This window comes from Oncorhynchus tshawytscha, linkage group LG16 (assembly GCF_018296145.1).
Source record: "Oncorhynchus tshawytscha isolate Ot180627B linkage group LG16, Otsh_v2.0, whole genome shotgun sequence".
NCBI lineage: Eukaryota > Metazoa > Chordata > Actinopteri > Salmoniformes > Salmonidae > Oncorhynchus > Oncorhynchus tshawytscha.
Genome location: NC_056444.1, coordinates 56,237,912 through 56,251,414, shown reverse-complemented (window position 1 = coordinate 56,251,414; position 13,503 = coordinate 56,237,912). Strand labels below are relative to the sequence as shown.

The 13,503-nt window shown below is 40.8% G+C and overlaps 1 protein-coding gene across 1 annotated transcript; it reads right to left on the bottom strand.

Moving 5' to 3' along the window:
* Positions 1–3,842: 3,842 nt before the first annotated feature.
* LOC121839687 (WAP four-disulfide core domain protein 18-like) lies at positions 3,843–5,823 on the bottom strand. Its single transcript, XM_042299920.1, has 3 exons — positions 5,713–5,823; positions 4,718–4,855; positions 3,843–4,000 (listed from the first exon to the last, which is right to left on the bottom strand). Exons 1-3 carry the CDS (start codon positions 5,813–5,815, stop codon positions 3,843–3,845), a joined length of 399 nt encoding a protein of 132 aa, XP_042155854.1. The 5' UTR covers positions 5,816–5,823.
* Positions 5,824–13,503: the final 7,680 nt, after the last annotated feature.

Genomic DNA, 13,503 nt, shown 5'->3' with positions numbered 1-13,503 from the left:
TTACCCTACATTATTCATCTCATATGCATACGTATATACTGTACTCTATATCATCGACTGCATCCTTGTGTAATACATGTATCACTAGCCACTTTAACTATGCCACTTTGTTTACATACTCATCTCATATGTATATACTGTACTCGATACCATCTACTGTATCTTGCCTATGCTGCTCTGTACCATCACTCATTCATATATCCTTATGTACATATTCTTTATCCCCTTACACTGTGTATAAGACAGTAGTTTTGGAATTGTTAGTTAGATTACTTGTTGGTTATTACTGCACTGTCGGAACTAGAAGCACAAGCATTTTGCTACACTCGCATTAACATCTGCTAACCATGTGTATGTGACAAATAAAATTTGATTTGATTTGATTTTGCACATACACTGCTGCCATCTTGTGGACACCATCAAAATTACAACCAGAGTGATGGCTAGAATTGGGACCTTTCTATTGCATTTCAAATATGGTGGTAGAAAAAAACTGGTTGTTTTTTTCTTTGTATTTTCTTCTACCATATCTATTGTGTTATATTCTCCTACATTCAATTCACATTTACACAAACTTCAAAGTGTTTCCTTTCAAATGGTACCAAGAATATGCATATCCTTTCTTCAGGGCTTGAGCTACAGGCAGTTAGATTTGGTATGTCATTTTATGCAAAAATGTTAAAAAAGGGGGCTACCCCTAAGAAGTTTTACAGTATAATTTTTTATATGAAGCCAAACATAGTTGGTTACTATTTAAATGTTATCCTCCAGAAGAGGCAGAACATAGGCTATATAATGTCTAATCTCAAAAGTACTTACAGAGGAAAAAAAACATTTTCTTGTAGAGAATAGAGAAGGTATCATGTTAATGAATGACATTGTAAACAACTAAGGTAAAATTATGTCACACAAGCAATTAATCACAGTGTAAGGAAATGTATGCTCAATTGTCACGCCCTGACCCTAGTATTCTTTGTTTTCTTTATTGTTTTGGTTAGGTCAGGGTGTGACATGGGTGGTGTATGTGTTTTTGTACTGTCTAGGGGTTTTGTAGGTTTATGGGGTCGTTTACTATCTAGGTGTTTATGTATGTCTATGGTTGCCTAGATTGGTTCTCAACAAGAGGCAGCTGTTTATCGTTGTCTCTAATTGGGAACCATATTTAGGCAGCTATCTTCTTTGGGAATTTCGTGGGTTATTATCTATGTCTATGTTATGTTGCACGTTAGCGCAGTTGTTCGTTAGCGGTCACGTTCGTCTTATCGTTTTGTTGTTTTATTTAAGTGTTCTTCGTGTTCTTCCTTCAATAAAGAAAAATGTATTCTAACAATGCTGCGCTTTGGTCTACTCCATACGACGATCGTGACATCAATACAAAATTATAACCAGTTTATCGCAGCTCTGCCACAAAAATGGAAGAGGCAATTACTTAAAAGAGAAAGGAATGAATTAATCGTAAATGGCTTAAAATGGCCAATATTAATCGTAACATGTATCAGTTTCACTTACGGTCAAGAGGGTTGACAACTATACAGCATTAAATTTAAGATAGTTGGGAACAGATTTCGATATCCCAATACCATGGCATCAGATTTATGAAGTACAGTGGGGAGAACAAGTATTTGATACTGTCACGTTCTGACCTTAGTTCTGTTATTATATCTTTGTTTTAGTATGGTCAGGACGTGAGTTGGGTGGGTTGTCTATGTTCGTTTTTCTATAGTTTGGGATTTCTGTGTTCGGCCTACTATGGTTCTCAATCAGAGGCAGCTGTCAATCGTTGTCCCTGATTGAGAATCATACTTAGGTAGCCTGGTTTCACTTTTGAGTTGTGGGTGTTTATTTTCCTTGTCAGTGTTTGTACCACACGGGGCTGTTTAGTTTGTGTCGTTGATTCACGTTTATTGTTTTGTATTTCAGTGTTCATTTTGATTAAACATTATGGACACTTACCACGCTGCGCATTGGTCCTCCGATCCTTCTCGCTACTCCTCCTCAGAAGAGGAGGACGAGAACCCTTACAGATACACTGCCGATTTTGCAGGTTTTCCTACTTGCAAAGCATGTAGAGGTCTGTAATTTTTATTATAGGTACACTTCAACTGTGAGAGACGGAATCTAAAACAAAAATCCAGAAAATCACATTGTATGATTTTTAAGTAATTAATTAGCATTTTATTGCATGACATAAGTATTTGATACATCAGAAAAGCAGAACATAATATTTGGTACAGAAACCTTTGTTTGCAATTATAGAGATCATACGTTTCCTGCAGTTCTTGACCAGGTTTGCACACACTGCAGCAGGGATTTTGGCCCACTCATCCATACAGAACTTCTCCAGATCCTTCAGGTTTCGGGGCTGTCGCTGGGAATATACAGACTTTCAGCTCCCTCCAAAGATTTCCTGTTGGGTTCAGGTCTGGAGACTGGCTAGGCCACTCCAGGACCTTGAGATGCTTCTTACGGAGCCACCCCTTAGTTGCCCTGGCTGTGTGTTTCAGGGCGTTGTCATGCTGGAAGACTCAGCCACGACCCATCTTCAATGCTCTTACTGAGGGAAGTAGATTGTTGGCCAAGATCTCGCGATACATGGCCGCATCCGTCCTCCCCTCAATACGGTGCAGTCGTCCTGTCCCCTTCTTCTTCTTCTTCCTCCAAACACGGCGAGTGGAGTTTAGACCAAAAAACTATATTTTTGTCTCATCAGACCACATGACCTTCTCCCATTCCTCCTCTGGATCATCCAGATGGTCATTGGCAAACTTCAGATGGGCCTGGACATGCACTAGCTTCAGCAGGGGGACCTTGCGTACGCTGCAGGATTTTAATCCATGACGGCATAGTGTGTTACTAATGGTTTATTTGAGACTGTGGTCCCAGCTCTCTTCAGGTCATTGACCAGGTCCTGCCGTGTAGTTCTGGGCTGATCCCTCACCGTCCTCATGATCATTGATGCCCCACGAGGTGAGATCTTGCATGGAGCCCCAGACAGAGGATGATTGACCGTCATCTTGAACTTCTTCCGTTTTCTAATAATTGCGCCAACAGTTGTTGCCTTCTCACCAAGCTGCTTGCCTATTGTCCTGTAGCCCATCTCAGCCTTGTGCAGGTCTACAATTAAACCCTGATGTCCTTACACAACTCTCTGGTCTTGGCCATTGCGGAGAGGTTGGAGTCTGTTTGATTGATTGTGTTGACAGGTGTCTTTTATACAGCTAACGAGTTCAAACAGGTGCAGTTAATACAGGTAATGAGTGGAGAACAGTAGGGCTTCTTAAGGAAAACTAACAGGTCTGTGAGAGACAGAATTCTTACTGGTTGGTACGTGATCAAATACTTATGTCATTCAATAAAAAGCAAATTAATTACCTAAAAATCATACAATGTGATTTTCTAGATTTTTGTTTTAGACTCCCCCTCTCACAGTTGAAGTGTACCTATGATAAAAATTACAGACCTCTACATGCTTTGTAAGTAGAAAAACCTGCAAAATCGGCAGTGTATCAAATACTTGTTCTCCCCACTGTAATATACAAAGTAACAATTGAAGCATCAATCCTTTCTTTTCAATTTAAGCTATTATATAAAATTCCCGCTACAAAAAGAATGCTCAGTATATGGGGCATTGAACAAAATCAATAGAGTATCTATTTTGGTACTGTCCATCGGTGGCTTGTTTCAGGAATGGTTGTTACCATGGGTACCACTTGCGAGTGTCTCAGCTCTAAAGAGAGTGTATGTGAAAAATATCTATCTATGTGTATGAAATATACAAGCCCCAGCTTTCTTGTTTCCAGAGTAATGCAGCAAATAATGAATGCAATGGATGTGTGTATCTGTCACTCTGGGACCATTCCTACCTGTGTCGGTGCAATGCAGTTATGCCCACATCCATTGTGGCAGCATTTTTCATCATTGGGGCAGTCACTGTCATTGGAACAGAACTCCACACACATCCCCATGCCCCATCGTCTACGAGGGCACACTCCAGGCTTTGCTTTAGGACAACACAATTTGAGCAGACATGTCAGGGAACCTGACTTACAACAAAGAGACATGAACACTGACAAAATTGGACTGAACCATTTTCTGGAAATCTGTCATATTTGTGAGGAGATGGTTACGATAAATAGGAATTTGTTTTTGTAGGAAGTCAAAACAGAAAGCGGTGACATTGTCAGCTGCTACAGAATCACACAGTGGTCACAGAAGCAATGTCATCAGTACAATAGAACAGTGAATAATCAGTGTGTCCTCGGTCCTTCTACTGGGGCCTCCAGTCTGGCGTCAATCACTATCAACAGATATGAGAACAATCCATAACATTCAGCATCAAGTCTAGTTACCATCAACCCACACCTTGAATGTCACAACCAGGATACTGGAACCATTGTGTATTACATAAACTGTATTCGCTAAATGTTTTGTTGATCACTCTAAACTAAATATGATCTTTAAGTGATCCTACATTTCCCCATTACAAATAGGTTTATGGTAGCAACTTGTCAGCCTACACTGACTCTTCCCAATGAAGTCTTTCTATTTTGTGACTTCTTAATTGAGTGTCTCAGCTCTAAAGAGAGTGTAAGTGAAATATATTGATCTATGTGTATGAAATGTACATTACAAGCTCCATCTTTCTTGTTTCCAGAGTAATGCAGCAATAATGAACGCAATGGATGTGTGTATCTGTCACTCTGGGACCATATCTTACCTGTGTTAGGTGCAATACAGTCATGCCCACATCCATTGTGGCAGCATTTTTCATCATTGGGGCAGTCACTGTCATTGGAACAGAACTCTGCACACGTCCCTCTGCCCCATCGTCTACGAGGGCACACTCCAGGCTTTGCTTTGGGACAACACAATTTGAGCAGATATCAGGGAACCCAACTTGCCACAAAGAGACATGAACATAGACACAATTGGACTGAACCAATTTATGAAAATCTATCATATCTGTGTCAAGATGGATTTGACAAATATGCATTTGCATCTCTGGAAAGTTTGTAGGCCATACTCCAAGTAATTTAGTGTCTAATTAATTGTTTGAGATATTTGTCCCCCATCATCAATGTTTCCCCCATAACACCCATGAAAATGCATTACAGCCTTCTGAACACTCACAATCTATTGGTTCAAATATGTAAGTTGAAAACATTGTATGTTAACTCAAATGGGCTGTGCAACGGTTTAAAAACAGACACACAAACAGTGCTATTAAGATGCAGAAATAATCATTTCTAGTTAAATGAACATATGAGACAAATTGACAAACACATCATTATATGTTTACTGAATTGTTGCATACGTTTTCTCAGGTTGGAGCTAAGTTTGGGCCAACTAAAAATGTTAAGTTCAGGTAACATTTTTATCTAGAAGTTGAATTAACTGAAAAAGGCTTTGGAACCACTTACTTCATAATCATTTGTTGAAACAACTAGAATTTATTTGACAGTGTATGCGTAAAATGGCCAAGGGTAGGCTGGATTGTTTCAAAGTCATAATGGCTGGCTTGTATTTCTTAGTAAGGTTGCAACAAAATAGGTTGCAAAGGGGCTATGCACAATTATAGGCTATTGTTTATAACCAAATAGGTAGGCTTTAACACCTAAGTCAAGTGTAGCAGGCTTCTTAAAATAAATCATCAAATTGTCACAGTTTGTTTCATGACAAATAATGAAAAGTAGGCTAATTAGAACAACTCACCTGTAGATGTGCCTCCCGTTTCTGCAGCAGAGACTATTTTCAAATCTACAAATGCCAACAGAAAAAGAACCAAAGCACAACGCGCTGACAAATTCATGTCCATGCTGACTTCAAGACTGTTAGAGCAAATGCAGTCCAAATCATTTTAATAGAAGAGGAGGAGACCATAATATGTATTAACCTTAGATGACTAAGAGGGGGGCGCTGCTTTGAAGCCATCGCACAGCCATTTTGGTACTCCTCCTTCAATTGACAAATATATTCTATTACAGACACCTTAATGCATACATGCAAATTATATTAATTAAATTGAACATTTTATATTTTGAGAGTGTTAATGTTACTGCCCCCACCACAACAAAGAATTACTTAAATACATGAAATTGTGTCCTTGAAACATTTTATTGAAATATTGTAGAATTCCATTCATTCTTATGGAGGACTGCTCTTTCTGGGATGTGCCAATGTGGCGGCCTGTGGCTTCAAAGCCTCTCATTGGCCATTACAAAGCATCAGCAATCCAGGGTTTATACACATCATTGGGGAGAGACCATAGAAAAGATGAATGCACAAGGAACAATGCATCTGCAGGGTCCCTATGCCCATCAATTTACATTCCGAGTTCGGATCCGAACACTTGCTTAGGTCACATGTAATGAGAATAATTAAAGGGGATATATGGAACTTGTGCCTCTGGGGGTGCTCTTGATCCAAAAGTGGTCCCCAAATGGACAGTAATATGTAAACAATTCACAACTAAATGTCAATAGTGTGTCTTCAACTGAGTTTGTAGTTCAATGACTGAATGCATTTATGTTAAACTGCAGGTGAAAAGCCACAATGTATAATGATTCATAATGAAATGTTTCAAAGTACAGTATGTGGAGAGCTATAACACTGTTGATGGGTTGATTTTTGGGCAACGGTTGGGCTCTGTTTACATGGTATATGATTTTTTACTTGTAATTCATCTTAAGAAATAGGCCTATTGTAACGGTTCTCTTGTGGTGAAGGAGAGTCGGACCAAAATGCAGCGTGTAGATTGCGAATCATGTTTATTCAATAAACGTAACACGAATCTAAATACAAACACTATAAAACAAATAACGTAACGAAAACCGAAACAGCCTATACTTGCGTAAACAAACACAGAGACAGGACCAAATGCACTAAGGACAATCACCCACGACAAACTCAAAGAATATGGCTGCCTAAATATGGTTCCCAATCAGAGACAACGATAAGCACCTGCCTCTGATTGAGAACCACTCCAGACAGCCATAGACCTTGCTAGATAACCCACTAAGCTACAATCCCAATACCACCACCAAAACCCCAAGACAAACACACCACAATTACAAAACCCCATGCCACACCCTGGCCCGACCAAATACATAAAGATAAACACAAAATACTTTGACCAGGGCGTGACAGAACCCCCCCCCCTAAGGTGCGGACTCCCGAACGCACCTCAAAACAATAGGGAGGGTCCGGGTGTGCGTCTGTCCATGGTGGCGGCTCCGGCGCGGGACGTGGACCCCACTCAGTTCATGTCTTAGTCCCATCTCCCTTCGTCCCTGGATAGTCCACCCTCACCACCGACCATGGCCTAGTAGTCCTCACCCAGAACCCCACTGGACTGAGGAGCAGATCGGGACTGAAGGACAGCTCGGGACTGAGGCAGCTCGGGAGTGAGGGGAAGCTCGGGAGTGAGGGGAAGCTCGGGAGTGAGGGGAAGCTCGGGAGTGAGGGGAAGCTCAGGCAGGTAGATAGATCTACCAGATCCTGGCTGGCTGGTGGTTTCAGCAGATCCTGGCTGACAAGCAGATCCTGGCTGATTGGCAGATCTGGAAGATCCTGGCTGACTGGCAGATCTGGAAGAGTCTGGTTGACTGGCGGATCTGGAAGAGTCTGGTTGACTGGCGGATCTGGAAGAGTCTGGTTGACTGGCGGATCTGGAAGAGTCTGGTTGACTGGCGGATCTGGAAGAGTCTGGTTGACTGGCGGATCTGGAAGAGTCTGGTTGACTGGCGGATCTGGAAGAGTCTGGTTGACTGGCGGATCTGGAAGAGTCTGGTTGACTGGCGGATCTGGAAGAGTCTGGTTGACTGGCGGATCTGGAAGAGTCTGGTTGACTGGCGGATCTGGAAGAGTCTGGTTGACTGGCGGATCTGGAAGAGTCTGGTTGACTGGCGGATCTGGAAGAGTCTGGCTGACTGGCGGATCTGGAAGAGTCTGGCTGACTGGCGGATCTGGAAGAGTCTGGCTGACTGGCGGATCTGGAAGAGTCTGGCTGACTGGCAGATCTGGAAGAGTCTGGCTGACTGGCAGATCTGGAAGAGTCTGGCAGATCTGGAAGAGTCTGGCTGACTGGCGGATCCTGGCCGACTGGCAGATCCTGGCCGACTGGCAGATCCTGGCCGACTGGCACTACTGGCAGATCCTGGCCGACTGGCACTTCTGGCGGATCCTGGCTGACTGGCACTTCTGGCGGATCCTGGCTGACTGGCACTTCTGGCGGATCCTGGAAGACTGGTGGATCCTGGCTGACTGGCGAATCCTGGCTGACTGGCGAATCCTGGCTGACTGGCGAATCCTGGCTGACTGGCGAATCTAACTGATCCTGACAGACTGACGACGCTGGGCAGACTGGCGGGGTCAAATTATGTCACACAAGCAATTAATCACGGTATAAGGAAATGTATGCTCAATACAAAATTATAACCAGTTCATCGCAGCTCTGCCACGAAAATGGAAGAGAAAATTAGTTAAAAGAGAAAGGAATGAATTAATCGTAAATGGCTTAAAATGACCAATATAAATCGTAAAATGTATCAGTTTCACTTATGGTCAAGAGGGTTGACAACTATACCACATAAAATTCAAGATAGTTGGGAACAGATTTTCGATATCCCAATACCATGGCATCAGATTTATTGAAGTAATATACAAAGTAACAATTGAAGAATCAATCCTTTCTTTTCAATTTAAGCTATTATATAAGATTCCCGCTACAAAAAGAATGCTCAGTATATGGGGCATTGAACAGAATCAATAGAGTATCTATTTTGGTACTGTCCATCGGTGGCTTGTTTTTGGAGTCAGGTTCAGGAATGGTTGTTAACATGGGTACCACTGGGCGCACATTTGGGGGTTTTGCCCTAGCACTACACAGCTGATTCAAATAACCAACTCATCATCAAGCTTTGATTATTTTCATCAGCTGTGTAGAGCTAGAGCAAAAACCAAAACGTGAACCCAGGAGGAGCCCCAGGACCGAGTTTGGGAAACCCTGCCCTATGGTACTGCCCAGGGACACAATGATTGAATGCAAAGTGGTGGATTGTGGGCATGCGCCTGCCACGGAGGAACATGCAAATCTTCCACTGTTTGATGTCAGAGTAGCTCACCATTGTCCCAGGGGACATGCGGACTACCTCCAAATCATCTCGCATCTGACGCACCAGGGCTGTCCCCTTGTGTGTCCAAGTTGTTTCCACCGAGATGGATGACGATATTCACGGTCACAACTCGACTCGGCGAGAGAGAATATTTCATAACCCTTCAACTGAGAACAGTTCGGCCATATTTCCGGCTAGTATAGTCGTCTATCTAGCCAGCTACATTGTGTAATCGCATAGTAAATATTTGCTTCAGTCTTTGTTTCCTTGCTCTCGACAATTTTCTATGAGCAATGATCAGTATGATTATGAGCATGGATCTTATCAATAAATAAAACGTACAACATTGTGAAGATTCACAAGGAGAGCATGTGTTAAACTATATTATAAAGTGGGTGGTTCGTGCCCCGAATGCTGATTGGCTGACAGCCGTGGAATATCAGGCCATATACCACGGGTATGACAAAACATTTATTTTTACAGCTTCAATTACGTTGGTAATCAGTTTATAATAGCAATAAGGAACCTCGGGGGTTTGTGGTATATGGCCAATATACCACGGCTAAGGGCTGTATGTCATGGCACGTGCTAAGAACAGTCCTTAGCATGGTATATTGGCCGTATACCACACCTCCTTGTGCATTTTTGCTTAATTATAATGTTCTATAATAAGGTTGTACGATCACCTTCCGGTGTAAAAACCATGGAAATTAAAAACAAAAAACTATGTTTAAACTGAGAACAGGCATTGGTCTGAAGCCGGAAAATGAAGGATATTCACATGAGCACCACACGAGTCTCAAATAACCCCTAAAAACCAAGCACAGGTGTTCAAAATCTTGTTTTATTCAAATTCAGCAGTCCACATGAGTTTGTCAATTCACATACTGCCCATGAAAATTGTCCAGTTTCCATAAAAGCTATGATCATTTTTCATATTTATTATTGCATAAAATCATCAGTTTTCATAGACATAATTGTACATGTAATGATTTGTATTTTCTACTTATTTCTTATAACTAATAAGAATTTCCAATAAAGCTTCAATGGCTCACTGCAGGCATAGAATCAACATATCTGGAAACACATCTGTTCCTCGGGGCACTGGCCATCTTTGTAACAGTACTCGGCACACATGTAGGTCCCGTTGGGCAGGACACAGTGACCGGGCTTCACTATGGTAACAAATGAAAAGTTGTCAGATATACAGTAGAAACATACGTGCAATAGGAATTTCCAGGATAACAATCGAGAAAAGCAGTCGCAGGTAAAGTCAATCAAATCTATCCATAATAAATCTATACATGTAAAATGTATATGTACAATGTATGTGCTTGTACAGTGGGGAGAACAAGTATTTGATACACTGCCGATTTTGATTTGATACACTGCCGATATCCATATAAAATGTATATGTAAAGTGTATGTACATGAATATACAGCAGAAAAGCTGTAAAACTCCAAAATATTTGTGTCCTCCAAAGAGGTGGATTGGTTAATATTAATTATTTTTTATTTAGAAAATAATTATATCCAGTTTATTAGAAGCTGCAACAGGGAGACACTTCCAGCACAGAAGCATAGAAAATGTCTAACTGGCATCTTGGAGACATACCCTTTACATTCTAATCAGACAGCACCAAATGTTCTGTAAACACCAGCTCTAGAGGCTTGTAGGAAGTCAAAACAAACAGGCTGTCAGCTGCTACAGAATCACACAGTGTTCACAGAATGTCATCAATACAACATAACAGTGAATAATCAGTGTGTCCTCGGCCCTTATACCTCAAGTCCGGCGTGAACCTCTATCAACAGATATGAGAACAATCCATAACATTCAGCATCAAGTCTAGTGACCATCAATCCACACCTTGAGTGTCACAAGTAGAACACTGGAAATCATCCGTACACTGATTCTTTCCATTGAGGTCTTACTATTACAATGAGTTGGAATTTTGTTGGTGGCCCTTGACAAATTGTCAGCTTAAAGTTCTGTGAATTGCTGTATCGTAAGAAACGTATGTTGCTACTCCTCTGAAGTCTCAGCCTGATATTCCCAAAATCCTTTTTCCCTGAAATATTTTACTTTTATTTATCTGGGCAAGTCAGTTAAGAAAAAAATCTTATTTTCAATGACGGCCTAGGAACAGTGGGTTAACTGCCTTGTTCTTAACAACAGATTTTTACCTTGTCAGCTCAGGGATTTGCTTTTGCAACCTTTCGGTTACTAGTCCGACGCTCTAACCACTAGGCTACCCTGCCGCCAACGGTCCACCAACCAAAGGACATCTAGCCAACATGACACAACTGTGAGAAGCATTGGAGTCAACATGGGCCAGCATCCCTATGGAACGCTTTAAACACCTTATAGACCCCATGCCCTGGTGAATTGAGGCTTTTCTTAGGGCAAAAGGGGGTGCAACTCAAAAATATGAAAGTGTTCCTAAAGTTTGGTATACTCAGAGTGTATAGATGTTAACATTGGTAAGATTCATCATCAAGTCTAGTGACCATCAACCCACACCTTGAATGTCACAAGAAGAACAATGGAAATCATGTGTATTACAGAAGCTCTATACTAAACATTGTGTTGATCACTCTTAATTAAATATGAGCTTTACTGGTCTTAAATGTCCCCATTACAAAATGTTTATGGTATATATATATATATATATATCTATATATATATATCTATATAAAACTCTAAATACCTACATGGCTCTCAGAAATCTTCTTAATTGAGTGTCTCAGCTCTAAAGAGAGTGTATGTGAAATATATTGATCTATGTGTATGAAATGTACATTACAAGCTCCATCTTTCTTGTTTCCAGAGTAATGCAGCAATAATGAACGTAATGGATGTGTGTATCTGTCACTCTGGGAACATATCCTACCTGTGTACGGTGCAATGCAGTTATGCCCACATCCATTGTAGCAGCATTTTTCATCATTGGGGCAGTCACTGTCATTGAAACAGAACTCTGCACATGTCCCTACGCCCCATGGTCTACGAGGGCACACTCCAGGCTTTGCTTTGGGACAACACAATTTGAGCAGACATGTCAGGGAACACGACTTACCACAAAGACACATGATGAACATGGACACAATTACACTGAACCATTTTCTGAAAATCTGTCATATTTGTGTGGAGATCGTTGCGATAAATGTTAGCTGCTACAGAATCACACAGTGGTCACAGAATGTCATCAGTACAATACAACAGTGAATAATCAGTGTGTCCTCGGTCCTTCTACTGGGGCCTCCAGTCTGGCGTCAATCACTATCAACAGATATGAGAACAATCCATAACATTCAGCATCAAGTCTAGTGACCATCAACCCACACCTTGAATGTCACAACCAGGATACTGGAACCATTGTGTATTACATAAACTGTATACGCTAAATGTTTTGTTGATCACTCTCAACTAAATATGATCTTTAAGTGATCCTACATTTCCCCATTACAAATAGGTTTATGGTAGCAACTTGTCAGCCTACACTGACTCTTCCCAATTAAGTCTTTCTATTATGTGACTTCTTAATTGAGTGTCTCAGCTCTAAAGAGAGTGTAAGTGAAATATATTGATCTATGTGTATGAAATGTACATTACAAGCTCCATCTTTCTTGTTTCCAAAGTAATGCAGCAATAATGAATGCAATAGATGGGTGTATCTGTCACTGTGCAACGGTTTAAAAACAGACACACAAACAGTGCTATTAAGATGCAGAAATAATCATTTCTAATCATTTCTATCATTTCATTTCTATCATTTCTAGTTAAATGAACATATGATACAAATTGACAAACACATTATTATATGTTTACTGAATTGTTGCATACGTTTTCTCAAGTTGGAGCTAAGTTTGGGCCAACTAAAAATGTTAAGTTCAGGTAACATTTTTATCTTGAAGTTGAATAAACTGAAAAAGGCTTTGGAACCACTTACTTCATAATCATTTGTTGAAACAACTAGAATTTATTTGACAGTGTATGCGTAAAATGGCCAAGGGTAGGCTGGATTGTTTCAAAGTCATAATGGCTGGCTTGTATTTCTTAGTAAGGTTGCAACAAAATAGGTTGCAAAGGGGCTATGCACAATTATAGGCTATTGTTTATAACCAATTAGGTAGGCTTTAACACCTAAGTCAAGTGTAGCAGGCTTCTTAAAATAAATCATCAAATTGTCACAGTTTGTTTCATGACAAATAATGCAAAGTAGACTAATTAGAACAACTCACCTGTAGATGTGCCTCCCGTTTCTGCAGCAGAGACTATTTTCAAATCTACAAATGCCAACAGAAAAAGAACAAAAGCACAACGCGCTGACAAATTCATGTCCATGCTGACTTCAAGACTGTTAGAGCAAATGCAGTCCAAATCATT

Coding starts and splice junctions, on each gene's coding strand:
- LOC121839687 (XM_042299920.1), bottom strand. CDS start 5,815: ATGGACATGAATTTGTCAGCGCGTTGTGCTTTGGTTCTTTTTCTGTTG. Junction 4,856..5,712: donor AACGGGAGGCACATCTACAG/GTGAGTTGTTCT, acceptor GTTGTCCCAAAG/CAAAGCCTGGAGTGTGCCCT. Junction 4,001..4,717: donor CTGTATTGCACCTAACACAG/GTAAGATATGGT, acceptor GTTGTCCTAAAG/CAAAGCCTGGAGTGTGCCCT.